At 43.1% G+C, this 22,335-nt stretch overlaps 1 protein-coding gene across 1 annotated transcript in view; it reads right to left on the minus strand.

Moving 5' to 3' along the window:
• Positions 1-22,335, minus strand: part of GALNT9 (polypeptide N-acetylgalactosaminyltransferase 9) — a 739,748-nt gene that overhangs the window by 593,683 nt on the left and 123,730 nt on the right. Inside the window, exon 2 of the mRNA XM_086944705.1 lies at positions 2,768-2,948. Coding sequence (XP_086800831.1) covers positions 2,768-2,948 — 181 coding nt within the window. The remainder of the gene's footprint in view (positions 1-2,767; positions 2,949-22,335) is intronic.

The raw sequence follows: 22,335 nt of genomic DNA on the forward strand, positions 1-22,335 counted from the left end.
AGCCAGGACACTTTCAGACTGAAAACGAAGAAGTGTAAAAAAGACAAATACAAGACTGCAGGTCTTTTCCGCCCATGAACCCAGGATCTGGAACAACACGCCAATCGATGCTGCTCCAATTTATGAAAGAGTTGAAGACTGCCATATTTAGACTTCAATACATCACAATGCATTAACCAACCCCAATCCTGCTTCCTCTCTTATTGTTTGCTAACTTTATTCCTCTCTTGGCTAGGTTTGCGCTATAAAATTACCATATCAATTCAAAAATACATACATTTTTTACACTAGATTTTCCCACTTAGTCCAGCATTGATTTTAGCAGCAGAGTTAGCTGCTCCAATTTGTGAATGTTAAAGAATCCCCAAAAAGTTTTGTTTTTGTAAGTGTCCACTACATTCCCACTGCCTCTCCAGTCTCACCCCTGGATACACGCATGGCCCATCCCAAGCCTTCATCATGCCCCAGCAGAAGGTCTGCCCCACTGTTGGATTTTCAATAACCAAGAGTTGAGTTTTGGGTTGGGAATGCCAGAAATAGTGATTCTGTGAATAAGGATTTGGGAACAGCACTCCCTAAAGACAACCGTTTGTGGTCGGACATGTAATTTATGACTACAAATAACTTTGGGAATGATACACAAGGTTGCTTTTCTGCTACTTTACCCAGGCAGGACTTCACATACGAAATATCAGAGGGTATAAGGGCCAGATGTAGGAAGCCTAATTTGGATCGGTAATGGCCGAAATTACTGAATGTGATGTAGGTGGCCAATTTACAGATTCAGTAAATACTGAATCAGTATTCACCGATTCGGTATTTATCGAATCATCATTTACCGATTCGTAATTTACTGAATCAGTAATTGACATGTAGGAAGCACTTTGAAGAGTGCTTCTGTGCTTTAAGGATTTGTTATTTACCACCAACTATTAGTTGGTGGTAAATAAGGAATACCTCTGTAAATGCAAATCTGTACGTTTACACCAGTGCCATGTGGCAGACATACATGCCCTTAGGGCATGTATGTGTGCCACATGTGCACACAAGCACAATTCAGGGGAGCAACAGGGTGTCAATGTGACACCCTGCCACCCTTAACTCTTTCCCTATTTGACCGAATCAGTATTTACCGATTCGGTAATTCCCATTCATTCCTATGGGCCTGGAGGCCCATAGGAATGAATGGGAATTACGGAATTGGTAAATACCGATTTGGTAAATACCGAATCGTACAGATTTGGTAATTTTTACCGATTTTTTTCCTACATAGCATTTACCGGTTCTAAAATACTGAATCGGTAAAATTCGGTATTTTAGAATCGGTAAATGTACTTTACCTACATCTAGCCCTAAATCTTCTAAAAGAGGCATGATCAACCTACCTTAATACTACTTAGTCATATTAAATTTGATCCACAAGTAACCTGTTTATTTAAAACATAAATGTTTCAAATTATGTTTTTTTTTCTTAAACATATTGTACTTCTGTTTGATATTACGTTATTTTACAATCACGATGTACCTCAAACGAGTACATGAATTAAATCAGCTTTCTTTTGTCCATTGTGTGTCAATTGCCCACAATAATGCCAAGGAGCCATCATTTCTCGGTGGAGCCCACACTATGACATTGCAAGAAGTGGCTGATGGCATATGCCAGAAAAGTGAGAGCACTGATAACATTGATCCAAGACTGATAATAATTCATACATCTTTAAACAGTATCAACAATAGAAAAGTGATATCATTTAGAGCAGGCGTATATCAGAACATTATCCCCAAAATTATTGTCTGACCCAAATGCCATGTCCCTAATATTGTTTACAAAAATATATTTGAACTGAGCGTACATTTTCTATTATTTTCTCCAAAATATTTAGGCCATGTTATTTCTATCAGCAATTGGTTGAGTTGCAATATTCTGGTAACAAACTTTACCAGTAAGGGTGTATGACATTATAAATTACGTAGAAAACTTTTTTAAAGTTGACACATTTAGCTAACGGGTGACATTTCCAGCACAAAAAGGTTGATATGACAAATATATGTTTTTCTGCACATTTCTTTACTGCAATTAGATAGTACTGGGTTTTTCCTCTGCAAAACCAACCGTTTTTGGTTATTTTTCACCCAGTATTGCTTTTAAAGCTTGACCAACATGATGACATTTTTGAAGTTGAATGTTGGTTTTGTATTTGTTAAGTTGTCCAAGCCCAAATTTAACCCCTTTGCAGCGGGGGTAATTCCCCTGCTGTGCTGGGGGGCGGGAAGGCGCGCAAAGAGCCCCCGTGCTCCCTACGAGCTCAGCTCGTCATGAGGCACAGTGCTCGTGTGCTCATGACGAGCTAAGCTCATCACGGCCACACCCGTTTACGTGGAACGCTCAGCACAGCAGGGGAATTATCCCCACGTGTGAGCGTTCCACGGCTCATGACGAGCTCAGCACGTCATGAGCACACGAGCACCGTGCCTCATGACGAGCTGAGCTCGTCATGAGCACGGAAGAAGTCAAAAATACCTAAATAAAAATACAGTAAAGTACAAAAAATATGGATATGACACTTTTTAAACAGAATATAAGACTAGATTGTCTAATTTTTTTGAAGGCACTTGAAACAGAAGCGTGACTATATGGAAATGTATGGTGTCTTGGCACAGTAGAGAAATTCCACAATTACCTGTCATTGTTATATCAGCCAGTCCCACTTCCAAAGCAATCTTGGGCACAAACCGTTGCACAAAAGTTAGTAATGAGTGAGCTTACTTTTTGGGTCGGTAGTCAGGAATTGATCGATCCAAGGATATCCGATCACTGAGCTGGGCATTATAGCCGTACTCCTCAAACTTTGCTTCCGATTCATGGCTGTCTTCTCTTAACGTGGCAGCCATCCCACCCTGGCCCAGACCTCCAGGTCCTTCCACCAGGCCCATAGGTTTGGCCAACCCTGGGGACACAAAAAACAGAGCGTGCAAAAGATCAGTGATGTTTATGGAAAATCAGAACATTGGAATGTTTAGTGCTGCATTGAAGACAATAAAGTGGATGTATCTTAGAACCATGCAGGCACTTCCCACACCTGCCTTAACAATGCAGTCAGAACCATGAATGGGTATTTACTACGATTCCTTTACCATGCAAGTTGTTAGAAAAACTTGCCTTAAGGAAAGTGCTGGACTTTGGAATAGTCTAATTTACTATTCCAACTCCAGTCTGCGCAACAGTAGGATAAGTGTTGGACTTAAAGTTCAACTTCAGTCCAACAACGCTTTCTTTAAGGCAAGACGTTCTAATGACTTGCGTGGTAAAGGAATGCGTTGTAAAGATGCATTTGTGGTTTGGACTGCGTTGTATAGGCACAGCTCTCTTTGAGCCGCGATGTAAAGACTGTTTCCCTATGGAGTAGCTCCAGGCTTATAATGGCCGGTATAAGCCCGTAGATCCAACATTCCAACGCTTGTCTTTCTGTTTCTCCCTTTTTAGTTTAGAGCATTCTATCCTCAGTGAGAGGAATGTTCCAAAAGTCTTAAAACCTATCCGCCTCGGGCCATAGCAGTTTTTAAAGACCCTCTTCCTTGTTATAGATTGGAGCCGCTCCAGTTCAGGGCCTTTAATAACCAGTCTAGCCCTCGGCAGCGGGCTAAAAGGCTACATTCTAAAACACTTTGGCATGCTGGAAGTTAAGCTTTGCAATATCTTGGTACTCAATAATTAAAAACCTTTCATCATTATCAATTACATTTCAGAGTAATAGATTACTTTCCATTTGGATGGGTTATGAGCTTTTTTAAAGGTTTGTCGCCAAATATAAAACCAGCAATGCAAACATGAGAAACAATTCATGCAATTTATAAAATAACAATAATACACCTAATACTAGGAAAAAGCAAAAACTGAAAAGTATTGTGCATGTGACAGAACTGCCTGAGTCTGAGTGTGCAATTACAAACATGGGACAGATAACACTAGATCCCAAAACTTGTTGGAAAAATCATGGTTGTAAGAAGTCATAGAGACAGTGGAAGTGACATCACAATCCCTCTGATCCTCCAATTTCATCAGAGGCAGTGGATCAAGCCAAGAGTGACATAACAAAGGTGCCTTGCGAACGCAAGGAAAATGGGTCACCTGTGCACTGTTTTGTAAAGTAACACATAGCCTACATCGAGGGGTATGGGGAGAGGGGGCCACAGGCATCCCTTGACTCCACTGCTACTACATCTGATGCATTTATGACAGCCACACCCCAATAATTCAACCCTAATACCTTCAGCCATCATAGAAGTGGCATAAGTAACCTTAAACTCACAGTGGTGTCACAGGAAGCGGCATTGAACAGCATTTGATCCTGATAACCTCAAAGGATGTGGAACCCTGTTCACAACACAAGAAGCAACACAACACAAGAAGCAACACAACACAAGAAGCAAAATCACACATCACCTCAGCCTATGACATTATACCAAGTGACATTCCGACTATGGGTAAAATAACCAGGGGTGGCTCCTATGATAAGGCAGAGAAGTGTCGCCCCACTGCCTTCCAGCAGTGCAAAAGAGGAAAAATCAAGTGATAAAAATGCAATGTTATTATCATATTTTTTTTCCATGCTGAGGCAGTTTTGCTGAGCCAGGCTGGGCAGAGCAGGGGGAGGAGTGTTGGCCCTCTCTCTGTGCGTATGACTGTTTAGCCGGCTGTCTTGGGCCAGTTAAACAGTCATGCGCACTTTCCACGTTCTCCACAGGTCGTATTGTACAGCCTGGGTGGAGAACATTCCCAGGCTCCCAGAACCATGGTGCTCAGACCAATCACAAAGCTGCATTGCAGCATTGTGATTGGCTATGGGGAGCCTGGTGCTTCCTGCTTCTACAGAAGGAAGGGGATGGATGAGAGGCAGTGGTCAGCCAGCCGGCTGGCCAGAAGGTAAGCGATTTTATTTTTATTTTTTAAACATGTTCTTCCTGCCTCACCACTACTTCCCAGTAGCAGCCGCCTCTAAAAGCAACCCTACATCAAGTGGAAAATTGCTACAATAACTTAAAAAGCTCTACTTTACCTTTGAACAATGCACGATGGCTGACCCATCACATTAAATAACCCGAACATTCGCTCAACACATATGGTAACACACACTGAAAAAGACAATAGATCGGATGTTTAATTTACGATGTATTGGTTTTGCAAATCTTTAGAGTTGAGGAAGCTGCCAGGGCCTTGTAATTAAAAAAATTCAGTGACTAAAAGCAAAAACATTTTTTGCTCTCAAAAAGCACACATAGCGTGCTGCTTGTGAAAGGGTAGAATGCCATAACTCACTGTGAAGCTGGCCAATAGCTAAAGTGGGGTGAATAGGGGTGGGCGGAACTTGAGAAGTTCACTCCATGGAATTCTGTGAAGTTAGATAAAAATCTATGAGATTCCACAGAGTTCCTCTAGCAGGCAGAATAGGGCACGTCATGCTGCTCGTGCTGACTTTTAGAGCCCAGCGCTTGCTCCGTGCTGTAAAATCAGTGTGAATGGCACTACGTGGCATGCAACAGGGTCCTGCTTTTTTCTACTGCTCAAGTAGATTTTCTGCTCCAGCTGCGGCTTTCTCAATGCGAACCGTTGCAACCTCACTGGGAGGTGTTCTAGCACCCAAAAACTTACTAGAGGATGCAAATTCTTGCTCCCCAACTAAATGATGGCGAGTGAGACGTGGAGTGGGCTAAATTCTGCAAACCCAGCCGGTGGAGAGGAATATTCTCCCATCACTATATATTTATATATATATATATATATGTGATCAAGGCCTCTGTGTAGGCCGAAACGTCATGCTGTGGTGTGCCGCTTCCTCGAGGGAACAATAAAGAAGTATTGCTCACTGCACCCGAGGTCTCCTCTCTTCTTCCTGCGCAGCGGTTTCCAGGACTGGGCTCCGGGCGAGAGGTAGCAGGGATTGTTACATATATATATATATATATATATATATATATATATATATATATATATATATATATATATATATATATATATATATATATATATATATATATATATATATATATATATATATATATATATATATATATATATATATATATATATATACCTACCTACATTTTGACTTTTTACCCTCCTGAGAAGGCGGCAGCTTCACAATAGCACTTGCTACCACATATTCCAGTGTGGGGTGACATTATGGCTTCCGTAAGTAGTTATCAGGCATGTCTGGTACAGGTAAGAGCAGTGGGGAGGGGGTAGGGTGGGGCATGGGGGAAATCGACATACGACGGGATAGGAAAATAAAAATATATAAGTGAATAAAACCACTTACCGTGCACTCTCTGCAGAGCAAGGTAAGTGGTTCTGTGAACCTTGCTGCAAGGGCTTGTTGAACCCCTAGAGCCCAATTAGTCTCTAGGGGTTCGCTAACCTTCATTGGGGTTCATGGACTCCTCCCAAAATGAAAAAAAACCAATAATTTAAAAAAAATACATAAAAGGGAAAAGCTCTCACTTGGCTACCGAAGTGCCATGGGCAGTGTGCCTTTTCTGAAAGTGGTGGGTTGCGTGTGAGGCCTGGTCTTTAGGTAAAGGCTGTGCACAGGAACGGTTGGGCACCAACAGTGGGTAGGGTCCAGGGCCTGGGGAAAGGGCAGGCCCTGTGGCCACTGTCTGCTATGCACATCCAAAAGCGGTCCGCAGTTGCGAAGGTAATAATTTAAAGCAATTGTAGGAAGTATTAAGTAATAGATAGTGGAGACTACCTGTCCCAGGATTCCTGCTGAAAGGAGGGGGCAGAAAGAGGAGGCCTCAGGAAACATTTGCCTCTATGTAGCGCACTTCTCATACCCAATGCGCAGGACACGCATGGGCAAAGCCCAGGCAAATGGAGGGCACATACTGACCCCATCAGTGCCAGAAAGAGGCAGGGCAGGTCTACCTACCTTGGATTTGATGGCAGGGCCCTAGCTACTTGATTTTAACAACATCATGCTGGTAAGAACCAATTGCTGTTATTTGGTTTTGGAGGAATGTGTGTATTTTGTTGCTAGCATATTATCATCTCTCAACAATTGGCACTGATTATTTTATCTTAGATGAAGGTTTTCCTGGGATTAGACTACTCAATGTTAATCTCTTTTACTTTTTTCTGGGCTACCCATTCACATTATGTCCTGAACCATGGGGAAAAGAAAGACAACAGATGCTCCCTCAGCTAATGTAAAAGGGCCAAAAGCTCTAGGCATGCTGTCAAAAATGGCACACTCCACGTGATCGACAAGCTGATTATGGCAGGTCAGGGCATACTGAATAAAGAAATATGGTTGCCTCCAAAGCCAAATGCGCCAATGCTGAGAAAGCGTCCTCGGTTAACAAAGGTCCTTAAGTGGCTATTTCATCTTCTGCCACTAAGATTACAGAATTCATTAATCCCTCTTGGGATGGAGCTCTGCCACCTACTCTATCTGCCAATGAATTCCTCTGTATATGAAGCTATTTCTCACAGAGGGGCCGATTCACAGAAGTAACTTAGGACAAAATCCTAAACTTACTACTTTTGGTATTCACAGAAGGCATTTAGTAGTAGTAAAGTTAGGATTTTGTCTTAAGTTTGACTTAAGACAAACTTAAGACTTACTTAAGACAAACTTAAAATAGACAAGAAAAAATTAAGACAGACTTAAGACAAACTTAAGACAAAATCCTAACTTAAATCTGTCTTAAGTCTGTCTTAAGTCTGTCTTAAGTTTGTCCTGAGTCAAACCTAAGACAAAATCCTAACTTTACTACTACTAAATGCCTTCTGTGAATAACACTAGTAAAAACTACATTTCTATATGGTTGCCTCCAAAGCCAAATGCGCCAATGCTGAGAAAACGTCCTCCGTTAACAAAGGTCCTTCAGTGGCTATTTCATATTCTGCCACTAAGATTACACAATTCATTAATCCCTCTTGGGATGGAGCTTTGCCCCCTACTCTATCTGCCAATGAATTCCTCTGTATAACTGTATCTATTTCTCACAGAGGGGCCGATTCACAGAAGTAACAGGACAAAATCCTAAACTTACTACTTTTGGTATTCACAGAAGGCATTTAGTAGTAGTAAAGTTAGGATTTTGTCTTAAGTTTGACTTAAGACAAACTTAAGACAAACTTAAGACTGATTTAAGACGAACTTAAGATAGACAAGACAAACTTAAGACAGACTTAAGACAGACTTAAGACAAACTTAAAACAAAATCCTAACTTAAATCTGTCTTAAGTCTGTCTTAAGTCTGTCTTAAGTTTGTCTTGTCTATCTTAAGTTCGTCTTAAGTCAGTCTTAAGTTTGTCTTAAGTTTGTCTGACAACAAGACCAGTGTTTCAGATTGCCTGTCTAGACTGCCCATTGGTGGTGGTGTCAGTGTTCAGGATTGCCAGAAACTAAATTATATGAAGTGGGTTTGTGAAGATGCCAGAGAGAGGAGCAGTGTGAACTGAAAGAGGGGGGATTAACGCTCAATGTCTCAGAGAGTTTATAGAGAAAGTTTGGCCAGATTATAAATTAATTCCAGATAATCTATTGGGGGTTACTGGAATGTCAGACAAGAATTAAATTGGACAGGAGATGATATATTCAGTGGGGAAAGAGTAATTCCCCCAAAGACACTAAGAGTGAAGGTTCTGAATTTGGCACACAAGGGTCATCTAGGGGGGAGCGTCACTATGGCCATATTAAGAGACCTGTATTAGTGGCCAGGTCTAGACTGACATGTCGAAGAAGTAGTAAAGGATTGTGGCTCATGTGCAGAGAATGACACAAATAAGTTTGCTGTTAATGCACAGCTGTCACCAGATTACAGATTCAAATGAACCTTGGAAGAAGTTTGGGTTGGACTTTGCTGGCCCTTTCAATTTTTTATCCTAGAATGAAAGGTATGAGGTATATTATATTATTGGTGGACTACTTGTCCAAATGGGTGGTCACAAAATACGTGAAAGCGTTGGATACCAGTGAAGTGATAGCATCTTAAAAGCAGAGTTTTCTTTGGAAGGTATTCCAACTTATATAGTTACTGACAATGGGGTCCAATTGAATCTCGAAAAATACAAGAATTTTTGAAGGGACTCTATATTGTGCATCTCAAAAAAGCATTATATTTGCCACAATCCAATGGTTAAGCAGGACAGTTGAATAGGTTGGTCAGATCATGTGTGCGAAATGCTGGGAAGCTTAGAATGCCGTTAGCTAAGGTTTTAGATGAATTTGGGGAAGAATATTTGAGGATCAGTGTATTTCCCTTGCTCCACCAGACATCCAACTAGTAAGCTATAGTGTCAATAAGATTGATGTGTTGGAGAATAAAATTCAACAACAAAGAAACTGTGGGAAATGTATAAGGAGAAGAGTCTTGCCGGTGGCAGAGTCGGGCTCTATCTACTTAGCGCTCTGATTCCAGATTGTCACACTGCTCGCGCTGTTGTTATAGCGGACTGTTTTTAACTTAGCGAGTCAAGGCTAATCTTAAAACTTTCATTCTGTTTCACCTAATTGTATTTTCTGTACTGCACCTCACCTCCAGGCTGAGTTTAGAGCTTGGGGGACCACGCATTCCGCCCACTCCCGCCCCGGTCCGCCGTGTCCAATCATGGACGTTTGAAGCGGAGGGCGAGGAGGAGCCGAGCACTTCCAGGCTCAGGGCTGACAGGTCAGCGCTCTAGCGACCCCTGCCTCCCCTATAAATGTGCTTTGGTCAGCGACCGCGCAGCGGACGCGTGCAGCGGGCGTGCCGGAAGCGCGCCGTAGTCGAGCCAAAGTCAAACCCGTCTGCGCCCGTCCGCGGCCGGACGGGGCGCGGGGCCATAAACCCTGGCTCTTCTAAGCCCTACAATATACGGTATGAAAGACAAGAATTGCTGGGTTTGCGTCCTAACATTTCCCTGTCATGTAAACACTCTATGGAGGTGATATCGCTACATAGCTGTCCCATATGTCCCTTTACTCCTGAGAATACTCCCACTAAAATAAGTACGGTAGGGTTACTAAAAGCGGCACTGCTAAACTGCAGATCCCTTAGGAAACACTGCACTCAAATTTTCCATCTACTTGAGGATGAGGATCTCAACATCCTGTTTCTTACTGAGACGTGGTTGGGCGGGTACTCTGATCCTGATATAATACAGGCTTTGCCACCCGGTTACTCCCTCTCCAGACTCGACAGAAAGGATGGTAGAGGTGGGGGTATCGCTATTGTTACCAAAGCCCCCTTAGAATGCTCCCTATCTCCCATAACGATTGATCATAGTGAAGCCGGCTCTTTTACCATCATCACAGGGCCGAAACACTCTCTTTCAGGTATCCTTGTGTATCGTCCCCCAGGAAGGCTCTACGATTTTACTTCCAGCCTAATGGAGGCTATAACCCATCTAGCACTAAGAAAAACTAGAGTGCTAGTGTTGGGAGATTTAAATGTCCACTTTAACGATCCCCTTGACAAAGAGGCTGCGGACATTAAATCTGAATTACAGCTAGAGCTAAAGAACCATGACCCATCACACCAACTGGGACATCTATTGGACCCTATATTTGGGAACTGGACTGGAGTGCAGACCTTATCTCCTCAACCAGTACCCTGGTCTGATCACTTTGTTATCCTGATGCAAATTCATTTAGCTGAAACCGAACATAACAAAGATAGTGTACAACGATATCAATGCAGGAAATGGAAAAAAAATTCCCTAGACACCTTTATAAAAACCCTTGAAAATGCTGGACCCCCTGGAGGATCTGACTGTGAGACAGCCTATAAACGTCTACAGAATTGCATCATCAACGCTCTAGATAGCACTGCCCCTATTCGCACCTTAACCAACTCTAACAGGACTAAGAAAACGGCCCCGTGGTTCACCCAGGATCTTCAGTTAGCTAAATCTGCTTGCAAAAAACTTGAGAGGGAATGTCGTACTAACTTCTGCCCAAAAATCAAAACCCTGTATGAAACGGCACAAAAAGAATATAACAAAAAGATTCGAGTCTCCAAAGCTTCCCACTACAATAACCGGATCCTAGAAGCTGAGAACTCCTCGAAAGAGCTTTTCAAGATCTTCAAGGAAATCTCTATAATAACCACTAACCTTACATCCCACAATGACTCGGTGGACACTTGCAACAAAATTGCAAAGTATTTTTCCGGCAAGATCACGGATATCTATGCCAATTTCTCCGGTAATATAAAACCCGGCCTCGACTTTGTTGAGAGGGAAGATACCATCCTCACAGAATCCTGCCTTCATACTTTTACTGTTCCTCCCCCTGAAATTTTCATGAAGACTTGCCAAAGTATTAAATCTGGCTCCCCCCGAGATCCAGCTCCCCCCAAAGTCTTAGGAGCTAGTCTTACTGTCTTAGAGCCCTACTTTAGACATGTGCTCTTTTGATACAGCCTGTCTGCCTGTAGAATGGAAGAAAGCAATTGTACTCCTCATTAAGAAAAAACCTACTGTGAGCCAGCATATCCTTGAGAACCTACGTCCCATCTCTTTGCTACCTTACTTAGCAAAAGTTGCCGAAAAAATAGCCAATACCCAACTCATGGCCCACCTCGAATCTCATAATGCCTTTCATAGCTCTCAGTCGGGCTTTAGATCAAGCTATTCCACAGAGACAGCGCTCCTGAGAGCGACCGAAACTCTACGGGAAGGAGCTGATGAGGGTAAGACCATGGCACTCATCATGCTGGACCTCAGTGCCGCGTTTGACACTGTAGCACATTCCATCTTGCTACAGTGTCTAAACACAGCGGGGGTCACCAAAGAGGCACTGGGATGGCTGAAAGCCTTTCTCACCAACAGGTGCTTTCAGGTTCAGAGAGGCAACTTTCTCTCGGACAGCATGGTCTTAGAGCAGGGGGTACCTCAGGGCTCGGCCCTGAGTCCCACCCTGTTCAACCTCTATATGGCCCCGCTGGCAGAGGTGGTCCAATCGTACGGCGTAGAGCTTGTCTCTTACGCCGACGATACTCAACTGCTGATCTCCCTGTCCCAGGCTCCCTCCTTAGATGCTGATAACTTCAAATCATGTATGAGCAATCTCGCAGATTGGATGACCAAACACTGCCTCAAACTTAATGGCACTAAAACGGAGGTACTCATAATAGGAGGTAAGGACACTAACAGGACCAAAGACTGGTGGCCACCCTGTCTGGGGCCTCTACCCACTCCTAGTCGGGAAGCGAAGAACTTAGGTGTCTGGGTGGACACTAAACTTTCGTATGACAGCCATGTTAATAAAATTGTAGGGAAGTGTTTTGGGGTCATGAAAACTCTCAATCGTACCCTAGATCTCCTCTCCTTAGAGTCCAGGCGTACCATGACTCAGGCACTAATAACCTCCCGTATAGACTATGGCAACGTGCTTCTGCTAGGAACCTCTGAAAAGAACATCAGAAGACTGCAGGTATTACAAAACTCAGCAGCACGATTAGTTCTGAGACTTCCCAGAAGAGCACCTTCTAAACCTACCTTGGCTACCCTCCACTGGTTGCCTATCAGGAAGAGAATCCTATTCAAAGCACTTCTCTGGTGCTACAGAATCACCTCTCATAAAGCACCATCCTATTTGTCCGATCTAGCCGTGCCCTACGAGCCCAATAGATCTCTTCGCTCCATGGGAATGGGTCTGCTCAAGATTCCGCTCACAAAAAAAGCTAGAATGGGAGGTCGCTCTTTCCGTTCACTAGCAGCCATCAAATGGAACACCCTTCCCACCAACATTAGACTAGCGAAAAATGAGTCCTCTTTTAGAAAACTGCTGAAAACTTACTTATTCGCCCTATAGATTCCCCCCCTCTTCCCCTTCCCTTGACTCTTTCTCCACAGCGCTGGGATACGCCGGGAGGCGTCACCAGGCGCTTTACAAACCCCTTTAATAATAATAATAATAATAATAAAATATGCAGCTACTCGAGGTGACAAACGTTTGGGTTGGCATCACCAGAAGGATATTGTGATCACGCTTAACCCAAATAGCTTGCAGTAATTTATGCCTATGTCAAGAGAACATAAGGATATATTCCTGCAGTTTCCTAAGGTGTTTAGTGAAAAGCTGGGACTCTTAAGGAATGTAGAGCACAAGATCATTCTGAAGAATAATGCATCACCTTTTGTATATAGATTCAGGAAAATTCAGAATCTCATGGTGAAACCTCTCGGAGAGGAGATCAATAGATTGATAATGGAAGATGTTATGGAGGAAATAGAGTCCTCTGAATGGTTGACTTCGGTTGAGTTAACTCCTATGGATGGTGGTAAAAGCATCCGGATGAGTTTGGACATAAGATATTTGAACGGGCACATCTGGGTTTCATGTTTATTTATTTGTTTGATCAATTAAAATCCTACAAAACGGATAAAAAAAGTATACAATACTTACATATTGATGCATTGCTTATATTCAAATACTTCTCATAAAACAATAAAAAGTACTCTGACCCATTAAAATTATTCCGTTAATCATCTTGACAGTAGTTACACAAAATTCAAACACAAGCGTCCAACTTTTTCTTGGCCAATATAAGAAATTTCACAAATGCTGAATTAATTGCTAGCTCTTCGGGATCTAAGCTTGCCTTAAGAGCCTGTCTACAGGTCCTTATACCACGTTCATTAAATAGTTTCTTAAGTACAGCTTTTCTTTCAACTTCCAGGTTCGGGCAAAGGCACATTAGGTGTATGATGTTTTCTTGACCAGATTTACGAAGCGTACACGCCCCGAAATCTTCAGGTCTTTTCCATGGTGCCAAATGACATGAGCCTGGAAAGATACCAAACCTAGCATTCATAAAGATTTGTTTATTTTTTTTCGTCCATGATGTTTCCAAATAGGTTTGGATCTTCTTTTTCTTAAAACCATTTACTATTGGCCACTCATGGTGTCTTTTAGTGAAATTATCTTTGTCCTTTATAAAAGAAAGATAGTCCGTGATTTTGTTTACTGTCTTCTTGAAGCTCTCCTGTTTGACCGTGTTGTTCCAAATAGAAGCTAAACCATAGTCCTTGGTTGCAGATTTTAAATAGGCAAAAATAGTTAGGGAACGGTTGGTGCTTACTTCTTGCCAAAGAAGGCGGGACATTTCGTTGTCATAATCATTTTTTATTCTGTTCCACACCTTCATTATGTTTCCTTTTCTTGCACGAGATTGGTCGTTCAGCCCAAATTCCAACCTTACTTGTGATTGTGAGGCATTCTTAGGGAGTGAAAATAAATGACGATAGGTTTTTGCTACCGAAGTATTTATAATCTCTGCATCGCTCCCATTGAGCACCTCACTCCCATATGTTAGGGAAGGCAATAGTTTAGCTGATATTGATTTTAATAGAGGGCGATAAGACAAATCTCCAATGGATTTCTGGATAGATCTAAATGCGGCGGTAATGGAATTCCCTTTCCTTGTAATTTCACTTTTCTGATGAATGAATTTTCCATTATCACAGTAAGTTACTCCCAAGTATATGTAATCATTTACTTGTTCCAGTTTTTTACTTTCCAAAAACCATGCTTTAATCGAACATTTTTGGTAATTACCATCATTTTAGTCTTTGTGTCATTAATGTGCATACCGTTTTCCTTGGAGTATTTAGATATGCTGTTGATCAGTCGTTGTATCCCCACCTTTGTATAGCTCATTAGAACAACATCATCCGCACATAGCAGGTTTGATATCGGAGTTTGAGCCAGCCTTGGTCAGTGGGCATTAATATCATTAAGGTCAGAAGTGAGATCGGATAAAAATAAGTTAAAAAGTTGGGGAGCTAACACACAGCCCTGTTTAAGCCCATTCGATGTTGGAATAATTTTAGTTACTGTTGAGCCATTACCCATCCTCACTCTAACCCAGGTATCAGAATGCACAAGTTTAATCATTTTTAAAAGCTTGACTGGAATTCCTTGTTTTGCAAGCTTGGTCCAAAGAAGCTCGCAATCAACACAGTTGAAGGCAGATTTAAAATCTACAAAACACAAATATAAAGGTAGATTTGCAATTATTGCCTTTTCAATTAATATTGCTAAGATTAAAAGATTTGTTGTTGTACCAAGGCTTTTGACAAAGCCTGTTTGGTTTGGGGGTATTACCTGAACTTCTTTTGCCCACTCAGTTAAGTTCATTAAAAGAATATTGGCAAACAACTTAGCATCTGAATCCTGTAAGGTAATTAGACGGTAATTTTCTGGCTGTTGCGAGTTGCCTTTTTTAAATATTGGCATTATAAGCGAACCTTTCCACAAGGTTGGTATTTCCCCTCTCACGTCCACATCATTAAAAACAGCTGTAAGATGATCTGACCAGAAGTCGGGCGATTTTTTAAATAATGCAAAGGGAATGCCATTTGGCCCAGGGGCGCCATCTTTTTGTTTTTTTATCAATCTTGCCACTTGGCTGGGAGTTATAGTCACGTCTTTCACTCCTTCTTTGCAATTCTTTGTTAGAGAACTTTCGACTTTAGGTTGTATCAAAGACCGTTGGTTTGGATTGAGATGAGTTTGTAGAAAAGTTACCCATTCTTCTTCGGATAAACTTGATCCAATTCCCAGATTCTTTGGCCATTAATAAATCTTTGGCCATTAATAAATCTCCAGAACTCCCTTGAATTTGCCATTGAGCTTGCATGAAATATTTTTGTCCATAGGTCCTGTCTTGCTTTGTTCTTTTCATTTCATATCAGTTTCCTTAGTTTACAATTGATATTCGCCAATGAGGCTCGTATAGCTTTGTTAGACGGAGTCCTCTTTAGGTGTTTTCTCAGTCTGTTTCGTTGACTTCTAAGTTTCCTTATAGCATAAGGTAAAAAGATAATATTTACTGCATCTTCCCCTTTTTTGCAATATGAACTTTTCCTTTCTTGGGTGATTACAGATGGTATATTATCAGTGACTACTTTGAGTGTAAAGTTTTCCCATTGTTCAATGGGATTTAAACTTTTTTCGACCATGCATTCCATCACCAGCTTTTTTGCCCTTGCAGTGATCTTGTCCATGTCTACAGGTTTCCATGTTAGTTTTGTATAATTAACAGAACAGATTTCTCCAGGTAATATCAGGAAAGATTTAGATTTTGGACATATTATGTCGATGTCGATAATTTGCTGGCTGTGGTCGCTTTCCATCACCTTGATTAAGGAATAGGATATCACCTTATGAAATAAAGATAAAGACGTCAAGGTGTAATCAATTCGGGAAGAGCAATTTTTGAATGAAATGAGCAGGCCGGTGGAGAATCAGTAGGAAATCTGCCGTTCAATATTCTTAGACCTAACGCTTCCATATCCCTCACCAACTTTATCCCGATTTTATTAGATCGACTAATGTGATTAGGGTCCATTATTGGGTCAGGGATTGCCCATTGTTGATTTTGAGATTGCACAAATTCGCTCCTTGCTAGGGGCGTTAGCAAATCGGCATTAAAATCCCCTGTAACAATATAGTCGGCTAGGGGCTCATCCAATATTTATTTGCTCTAGTAATAGATTATTTAAGGCACTTATCAGCGTATTCTTTAAAGACCTGTTCGGAGGTAAATATACATTTACTAGAGTCAAAACGTTATACGGAATATTTATTCCAGGTTTATAATGGATTTTTAATGCCAGAAAGTTAGGATTGTTCGTGACAATTAGCGCATGTTTCGCATTAAGGTCATTTGAAACGAAAATTGCTAATCCTCCACAGGGCCGACCAAATTGCTGATGTTTTACAGCAGGTTCAAAGTAACCCGTATGATGTTTTAACATAAAGGGGTCTATTGCCAACCGCTTGAGCCCAACAGAGCCAAAAAGAACAGAAAGCCGGCCAAGCTCTGTAGGCTCTGGAAGGATTTGGATGGCAAAGCATTGGAGGATTACTTATTAGCCTCCACTTTCTTACCACCTACAGATATAAATGAAGCAGCTGAAAGCTATATAAATTGGTTAGATCAAGCCTGTACCTCCCTGGTTCAGTCCAAACTCTGCCGCCCAACGCGTATAATACCTTCTGCCCCTTGGTTCACCGAGGAACTACGCGATTATAAGGTGTCATGTAAAAAATTAGAGCGCCAATGGCGCACAAAATATTCAAAGGCAGACAAAATGACACTTAATGCCAGACTTAAGATATACAAAGGAATGATTAAAAAGGCAAAAAGCGTTTACTTTTGCGCAAAAATTGAGATCGCGAAGAATTCCTCTCAAGAACTTTTTAAAACTGTGACTAATCTAAGCACTCTGAAATCAGTCACTATTCCCCCTAGTCTGGAGCTATGCGAGACTCTTGCAAAATTCTTCTTGGGAAAGGTAGAGCAAATATTTACCTCCCTGGAACATCAAGTGAGACTCACTCTCAGTGAGAGAACCCACAAGCTCATGCAAAAGAACTCACAGTCTCCGGAATTCGTGGAGTTCAGCCCAGTAAAAGTAGAAGAAACTATAAAGCTATTACTAAAAACTAAATCAGGCTCACCCCACGATCCCTGTCCAGCTGCGGTGGCCCAACTTGCAGCCACTCCTATCTCAGTCATGCTTACTGAAGTTTTTAACATGATGTTTAAAGGAGGAGAATATCCACTGTGCTGGAAGCAGGTCTCCATCGCACCTTTGCTTAAAAAAGCTACCTTAGACATCTCAGATCCCAATAGTTACCGGCCCATAGCTAGACTCCCATTGCCGGCTAAGCTTATTGAGAAGGCCATGAATGCTCGGCTCTGTGACTTCCTCAGATCCTCTCAGGGGCTTGACATGGCGCAACATGGATTTAGGGAGGGCCACAGCACTGAGACTGCCCTCATTAAGTCCACGGAAGAAATTAGGAGGGTGATGGATGCGGGCGGACGGGCGGTCCTGGTGCTTCTCGACCTGTCCGCGGCCTTCGATACGGTCCACCATAGTATTTTGGTGGACCGCCTTGAGGGCTGCGGAATACGGGGAGTTGCGCTGAGCTTGCTGAAATCTTTCCTCTCGGACAGAGTTCAGGTGGTTGCCCTGGGAGATTTTGAATCCACTCCTTTCACACTCCCAGGAGGGGTTCCTCAGGGCTCCTCCCTGAGCCCCACCCTCTTTAATATATATATCTCCTCCCTCGCCCCGGTGATTCGGTCATTTGGCTTTGAACTTACATCTTATGCAGATGATACACAAATTGTGGTATCTCTGCTCCCGGGTCGAGAGGAGGGAACAGCCGCAAGATTTCAGGACTGTATGACCGCAGTAAGCTCATGGATGGCTAGGAATTGCCTTAAATTGAACTCCTCAAAGACAGAGGTTCTTCTCTTTGGCAATGAGACCAACTTATGGACCCCCAACTGGTGGCCTCAAGAAATGGGAGATTCTCCCATACCTGCCACAACAGTAAAAAACCTAGGGATACTCATTGACAATCAACTTACTTTTAAGGCTCAAGTCAATGCCCTTTCATCCTCGGTCCACTGGATAATAAAAAGAATAAGGAAAATTCTCCCCTTCCTCTCCAGTAGCAGCAGGAAAACTGTCGTGACAGCATTAGTGCTGTCACGCCTCGATTACTGCAATAGTCTGTATTTACAAGCACAGCAAGGGATCTTGAACAAGCTACAGACGCTGCAAAATGCTGCTGTTCGCTTAATTACGGGTCTACCCAAGTTTGCCTCCGTTTCTGGGGAACTGAGCAAATTGCACTGGCTCCCAGTACGGAAACGTATGATGTTCAAGGCACTGTGTATAGTGTTCAAGGCAGTGAATGGACTAGGTCCATCTTTCCTTCAACAACACTTCCAGCTGTACAAGCCAGGTCGACATTTAAGATCATCCAATAAATGGCTTGTCAAGACTGATCGTATTAGGAAAGCTCGATGGGGAGGTCGCAGTTTTATCTCCGGAGCAGCCGGCATCTGGAATAAAATGCCCCTCCCCCTAAAACAAAGCACTGACCTAATGACATTTAGGAAGAACATTAAAACATGGCTTTTCAATCTATAGGGACTAACATCGCATGGAGAAAGCACATCATTTCAGCGCCAGGACACCTGCCCGGTAACAGTGCGCTTAATAAATGGTAAAAAAAATAAAAAAAAAAAAAAAAAAAAAAAAAAAATTGCCCAGATTTCCTGCAATAGTATTATGTGGATTTCCGTTGAGATACTTTGGATTTTAGCTTCCTTCCACTGACCGGAAATACCATTAATATTCCATGAGCATAACTTCAAGTTAGAAACTACCCCGTAGTTTTCTTGTGATTGGATTTGGGGTAAGTTTTGTCAGTGGTCCTTGGAGCCATGAAGGGATACCTTAATCCAGGAGTCATTTACTTAATTTCTGTCTGCTTTCTTCGTTATTATTGAAGAAATACCTAGTAGGTGGTGGCAGCTCCTGCAAACCCCGCTGAGCGCTGGGGGGCAGACTGCGAGGCACGCGCTGTGTGATGATTTACGATTACTGTGTCCTCTTCTGCCTGCTCATTCACTCTCACCCTCATCCTATTTTACTTGCTAGTTTTTAATGCTCTTCATTTACGCTACTAAAAGCGGCTGCTGATTTTTAAAATTGTTGTCTCCTCATTTTATATTCACTCCTGCACTTACTTGCTGCGAGGTGTGCTTTCCCCTGCCCCGGTCCATCACGGCTGCATTGCCGAATGTGTGGAGGGCAGGGCGCCATCTTGGGTCAGTCCCTAGCCCGCCAGGACTGTAGGTTGCGGTCTAGCTAGAGGCGGGGCTAGGCTTCATATTGCACATGTCGACCCGAACGAGCAAAGGACGCGCGCCGCAGGCGCGCCAAAGGCGCGCCTAAGGCAAGCCCGTCTGCGCCCGTCCGCGGCCGGCCGGGGCCAGGGGCAGGAAACGCTGTCCGTTTTAACCTGATTCGCCTGCACGACCACTGGCCCTTTAGCCCTACTACGCTCTCACGTTTGGACATACTGGGAATTCTCAGCCCCCGGACAAATTTTGAGGAATTTGCTTCCCCCTTGGCTGTGTCTCCGCCCCCTCTCTTCATGGAAGCCCCAGATGAGGCTTCCCCCCTCCACCAAGAGACCGATTAATCCTGACCTTACAGTTAGTTATCTTAACACCCGCTCGCTGGTTAAACACCAGTTAGAGATTTTCCACCTTTTGGATTCGGAAAAACCTGACATGCTCCTATTGATGGAAACTTGGCTTAATGAGGAATCTACCCCAGATATCCTGGCCGCAGTCCCCCCGGGCTATTACATCCTTCAGGCCAACAGGTCATCTGGTAAGGGGCTATTGTCAAACAGTCCCTTAGGTTCTCACCCCTTAATACTGTTAGTATTTCTTCTGTAGATTGCCTTAATCTAAGACTCAAGTCCTCTTTGTCCCCCCTTATCTGTGTGCTGGTCTATCGGCCTCCCCAGTATATGCCCGATTTCCCGTCACTGTTTAGCGACATGCTCTCCCAGTTGGTGATCAATAATTCCAGAGTTCTAATTATAGGCGATTTTAACTTTTGGCCTTTGGATGCTAGGGAAAGCCCTTGCTCCTCGGCCTTCACCGAGCTACTAGAAGGCATGAACTGCTCACAACATATTCTCCCTGCCCATGGTCAGATCATTTCACTATATCATTCTCTCTGACCTCGGCTTCCCACACTAGTCTTACTCCTGCAGGAAATCCCCTAGCTAGGAACTGGAACAAAGTCGGCCCCAGGGAACTTTTGTTCTTTACTCAGTTCCTCGATTCCTGTTGAGCACGACTCCCTTGACGTTCAGGCCTTGAATTTGAGACATTGGCTTGAATCGGCTAGCGACATAGTTGCGCCACTTAGACACATCAAATGAAAACGTCCTCACGATGCTCAGAAATGGTTCTCAGAAGACCTGAAAGTAGAAAAACCTTTGCTTAGGCAGGCTGAGCGAAACTGGAGGCGAGAGTATGCCCCCGAGAAAAAACTGCTTTTCATGGCTCAGCTCAAAGTCTATAAGCAAGCCATCCTTCAGGCAAAAATTATGTATTTCTCCAAAAAGATTGTAGATTCGGCCAAAAAGGCCAAAGATATTTTTTCTATTGTAGAAGAACTTTCACTTCCAGATAGGGTGACTATTAAACCTCTCCCCTCTCAAGTCCTTTGTGACTTCCTTAATTCTTAATTTGTGGAGATAATAGTAAAAATTAAAAGCAGTATTGTCTGCCGCACGGTACCCTCTATACCTATAGCTGCCCCTCCCTCTGCCACTGTAAATTCCCATACAGTAGTTCAGATACCTCTGATATCAGAGGAGGAACTCTCTGTCCTGCTGAAAAAGGTTGGGTCGGGCTCTCCTCTTGACTGTTGTCCCCCCATATTTTGCAAGAAGCTTTTACCGCCTGTCCCACTCCTGCCCTGACCCTTCTTAACAATTCCCTACGTCTGGGCCGGGTCCCTGAATCTTTTAAAACTGCTGAGGTAGTACCTATCCTGAAAAAGCCCAATGTCGACTCCTCTGTGATGAACAATTTTCGTCCCATCTCTCTCCTCCCCTATTTGAGTAAAGTGCTGGAGACCCATGTCACCGGCTTCCTGAGTTTCTTCATTGAAGGCTCTATGTTCCTTGACCCGCAACAGGCCGGATTTAGACCGGCCCACTCGACTGAGTCAGTCATCCTTTCAGTTATGGAGGAATTGCGGAGAGGGTCGGACCTTGGGACCAGCCAGGCTCTGGTGCTTCTGGATTTGTCGGCCGCCTTTGACACGGTTGACCATGACATCTTGGTCGACCGTGTCGAGGAGGCCGGCATCTGGGGGACAGCCTTAGAGTGGGTTCGCTCTTTTTTGACCAACCGCCATCAGGCTGTCCGTCTCTCTAATTTCTCAGGGGAAACGGTTAGGCTGACTTGCGGTGTTCCCCAGGGCTCTTCCCTTTCTCCCCTCCTTTTCAATTTATATTTGACCCCCCTTATTCGTTCCCTGCAAGGCAGTAAGGTTACCGCTTTTAACTAGGCTGACGACATCCAGCTAGTTTTTGATATTGATTCCTCTGACCAGTCATTAAAGTCAATTTTGTGTCTCATTAGCAATTGGATGGAGAATTTTTTTTTAAAACTCAACCCTGACAAAACTGAGTTGGTCCTAACCGGTGGCGTCTCTAACCCTTGGAGCTCTAACTTTTGGCATCCCTGCCTTGGTCCCCCTCTATGCCCCGTGGACTCCGCTAAGAGCCTTGGAGTCATTATTTGTAAAGACCTTTCTTTGAAGCCCCATATCAACGCGGTGGTCTCCTCTAGTTTTTTCCATCTCCGGAAGATCCGTAAGATCTCTCGCTTTCTAACTAGGGAGGCCCTCACTCTGGCTCTTTTGGCTCTAGTAGTGTCCAGGCTTGATTATGCCAACTCTCTTTATGTAGGCATCCCTGCGTACCAGCTAAACCGCCT

This window comes from Lissotriton vulgaris, chromosome 11 (genome assembly GCF_964263255.1).
Source record: "Lissotriton vulgaris chromosome 11, aLisVul1.2, whole genome shotgun sequence".
In the NCBI taxonomy this organism is placed as follows: domain Eukaryota; kingdom Metazoa; phylum Chordata; class Amphibia; order Caudata; family Salamandridae; genus Lissotriton; species Lissotriton vulgaris.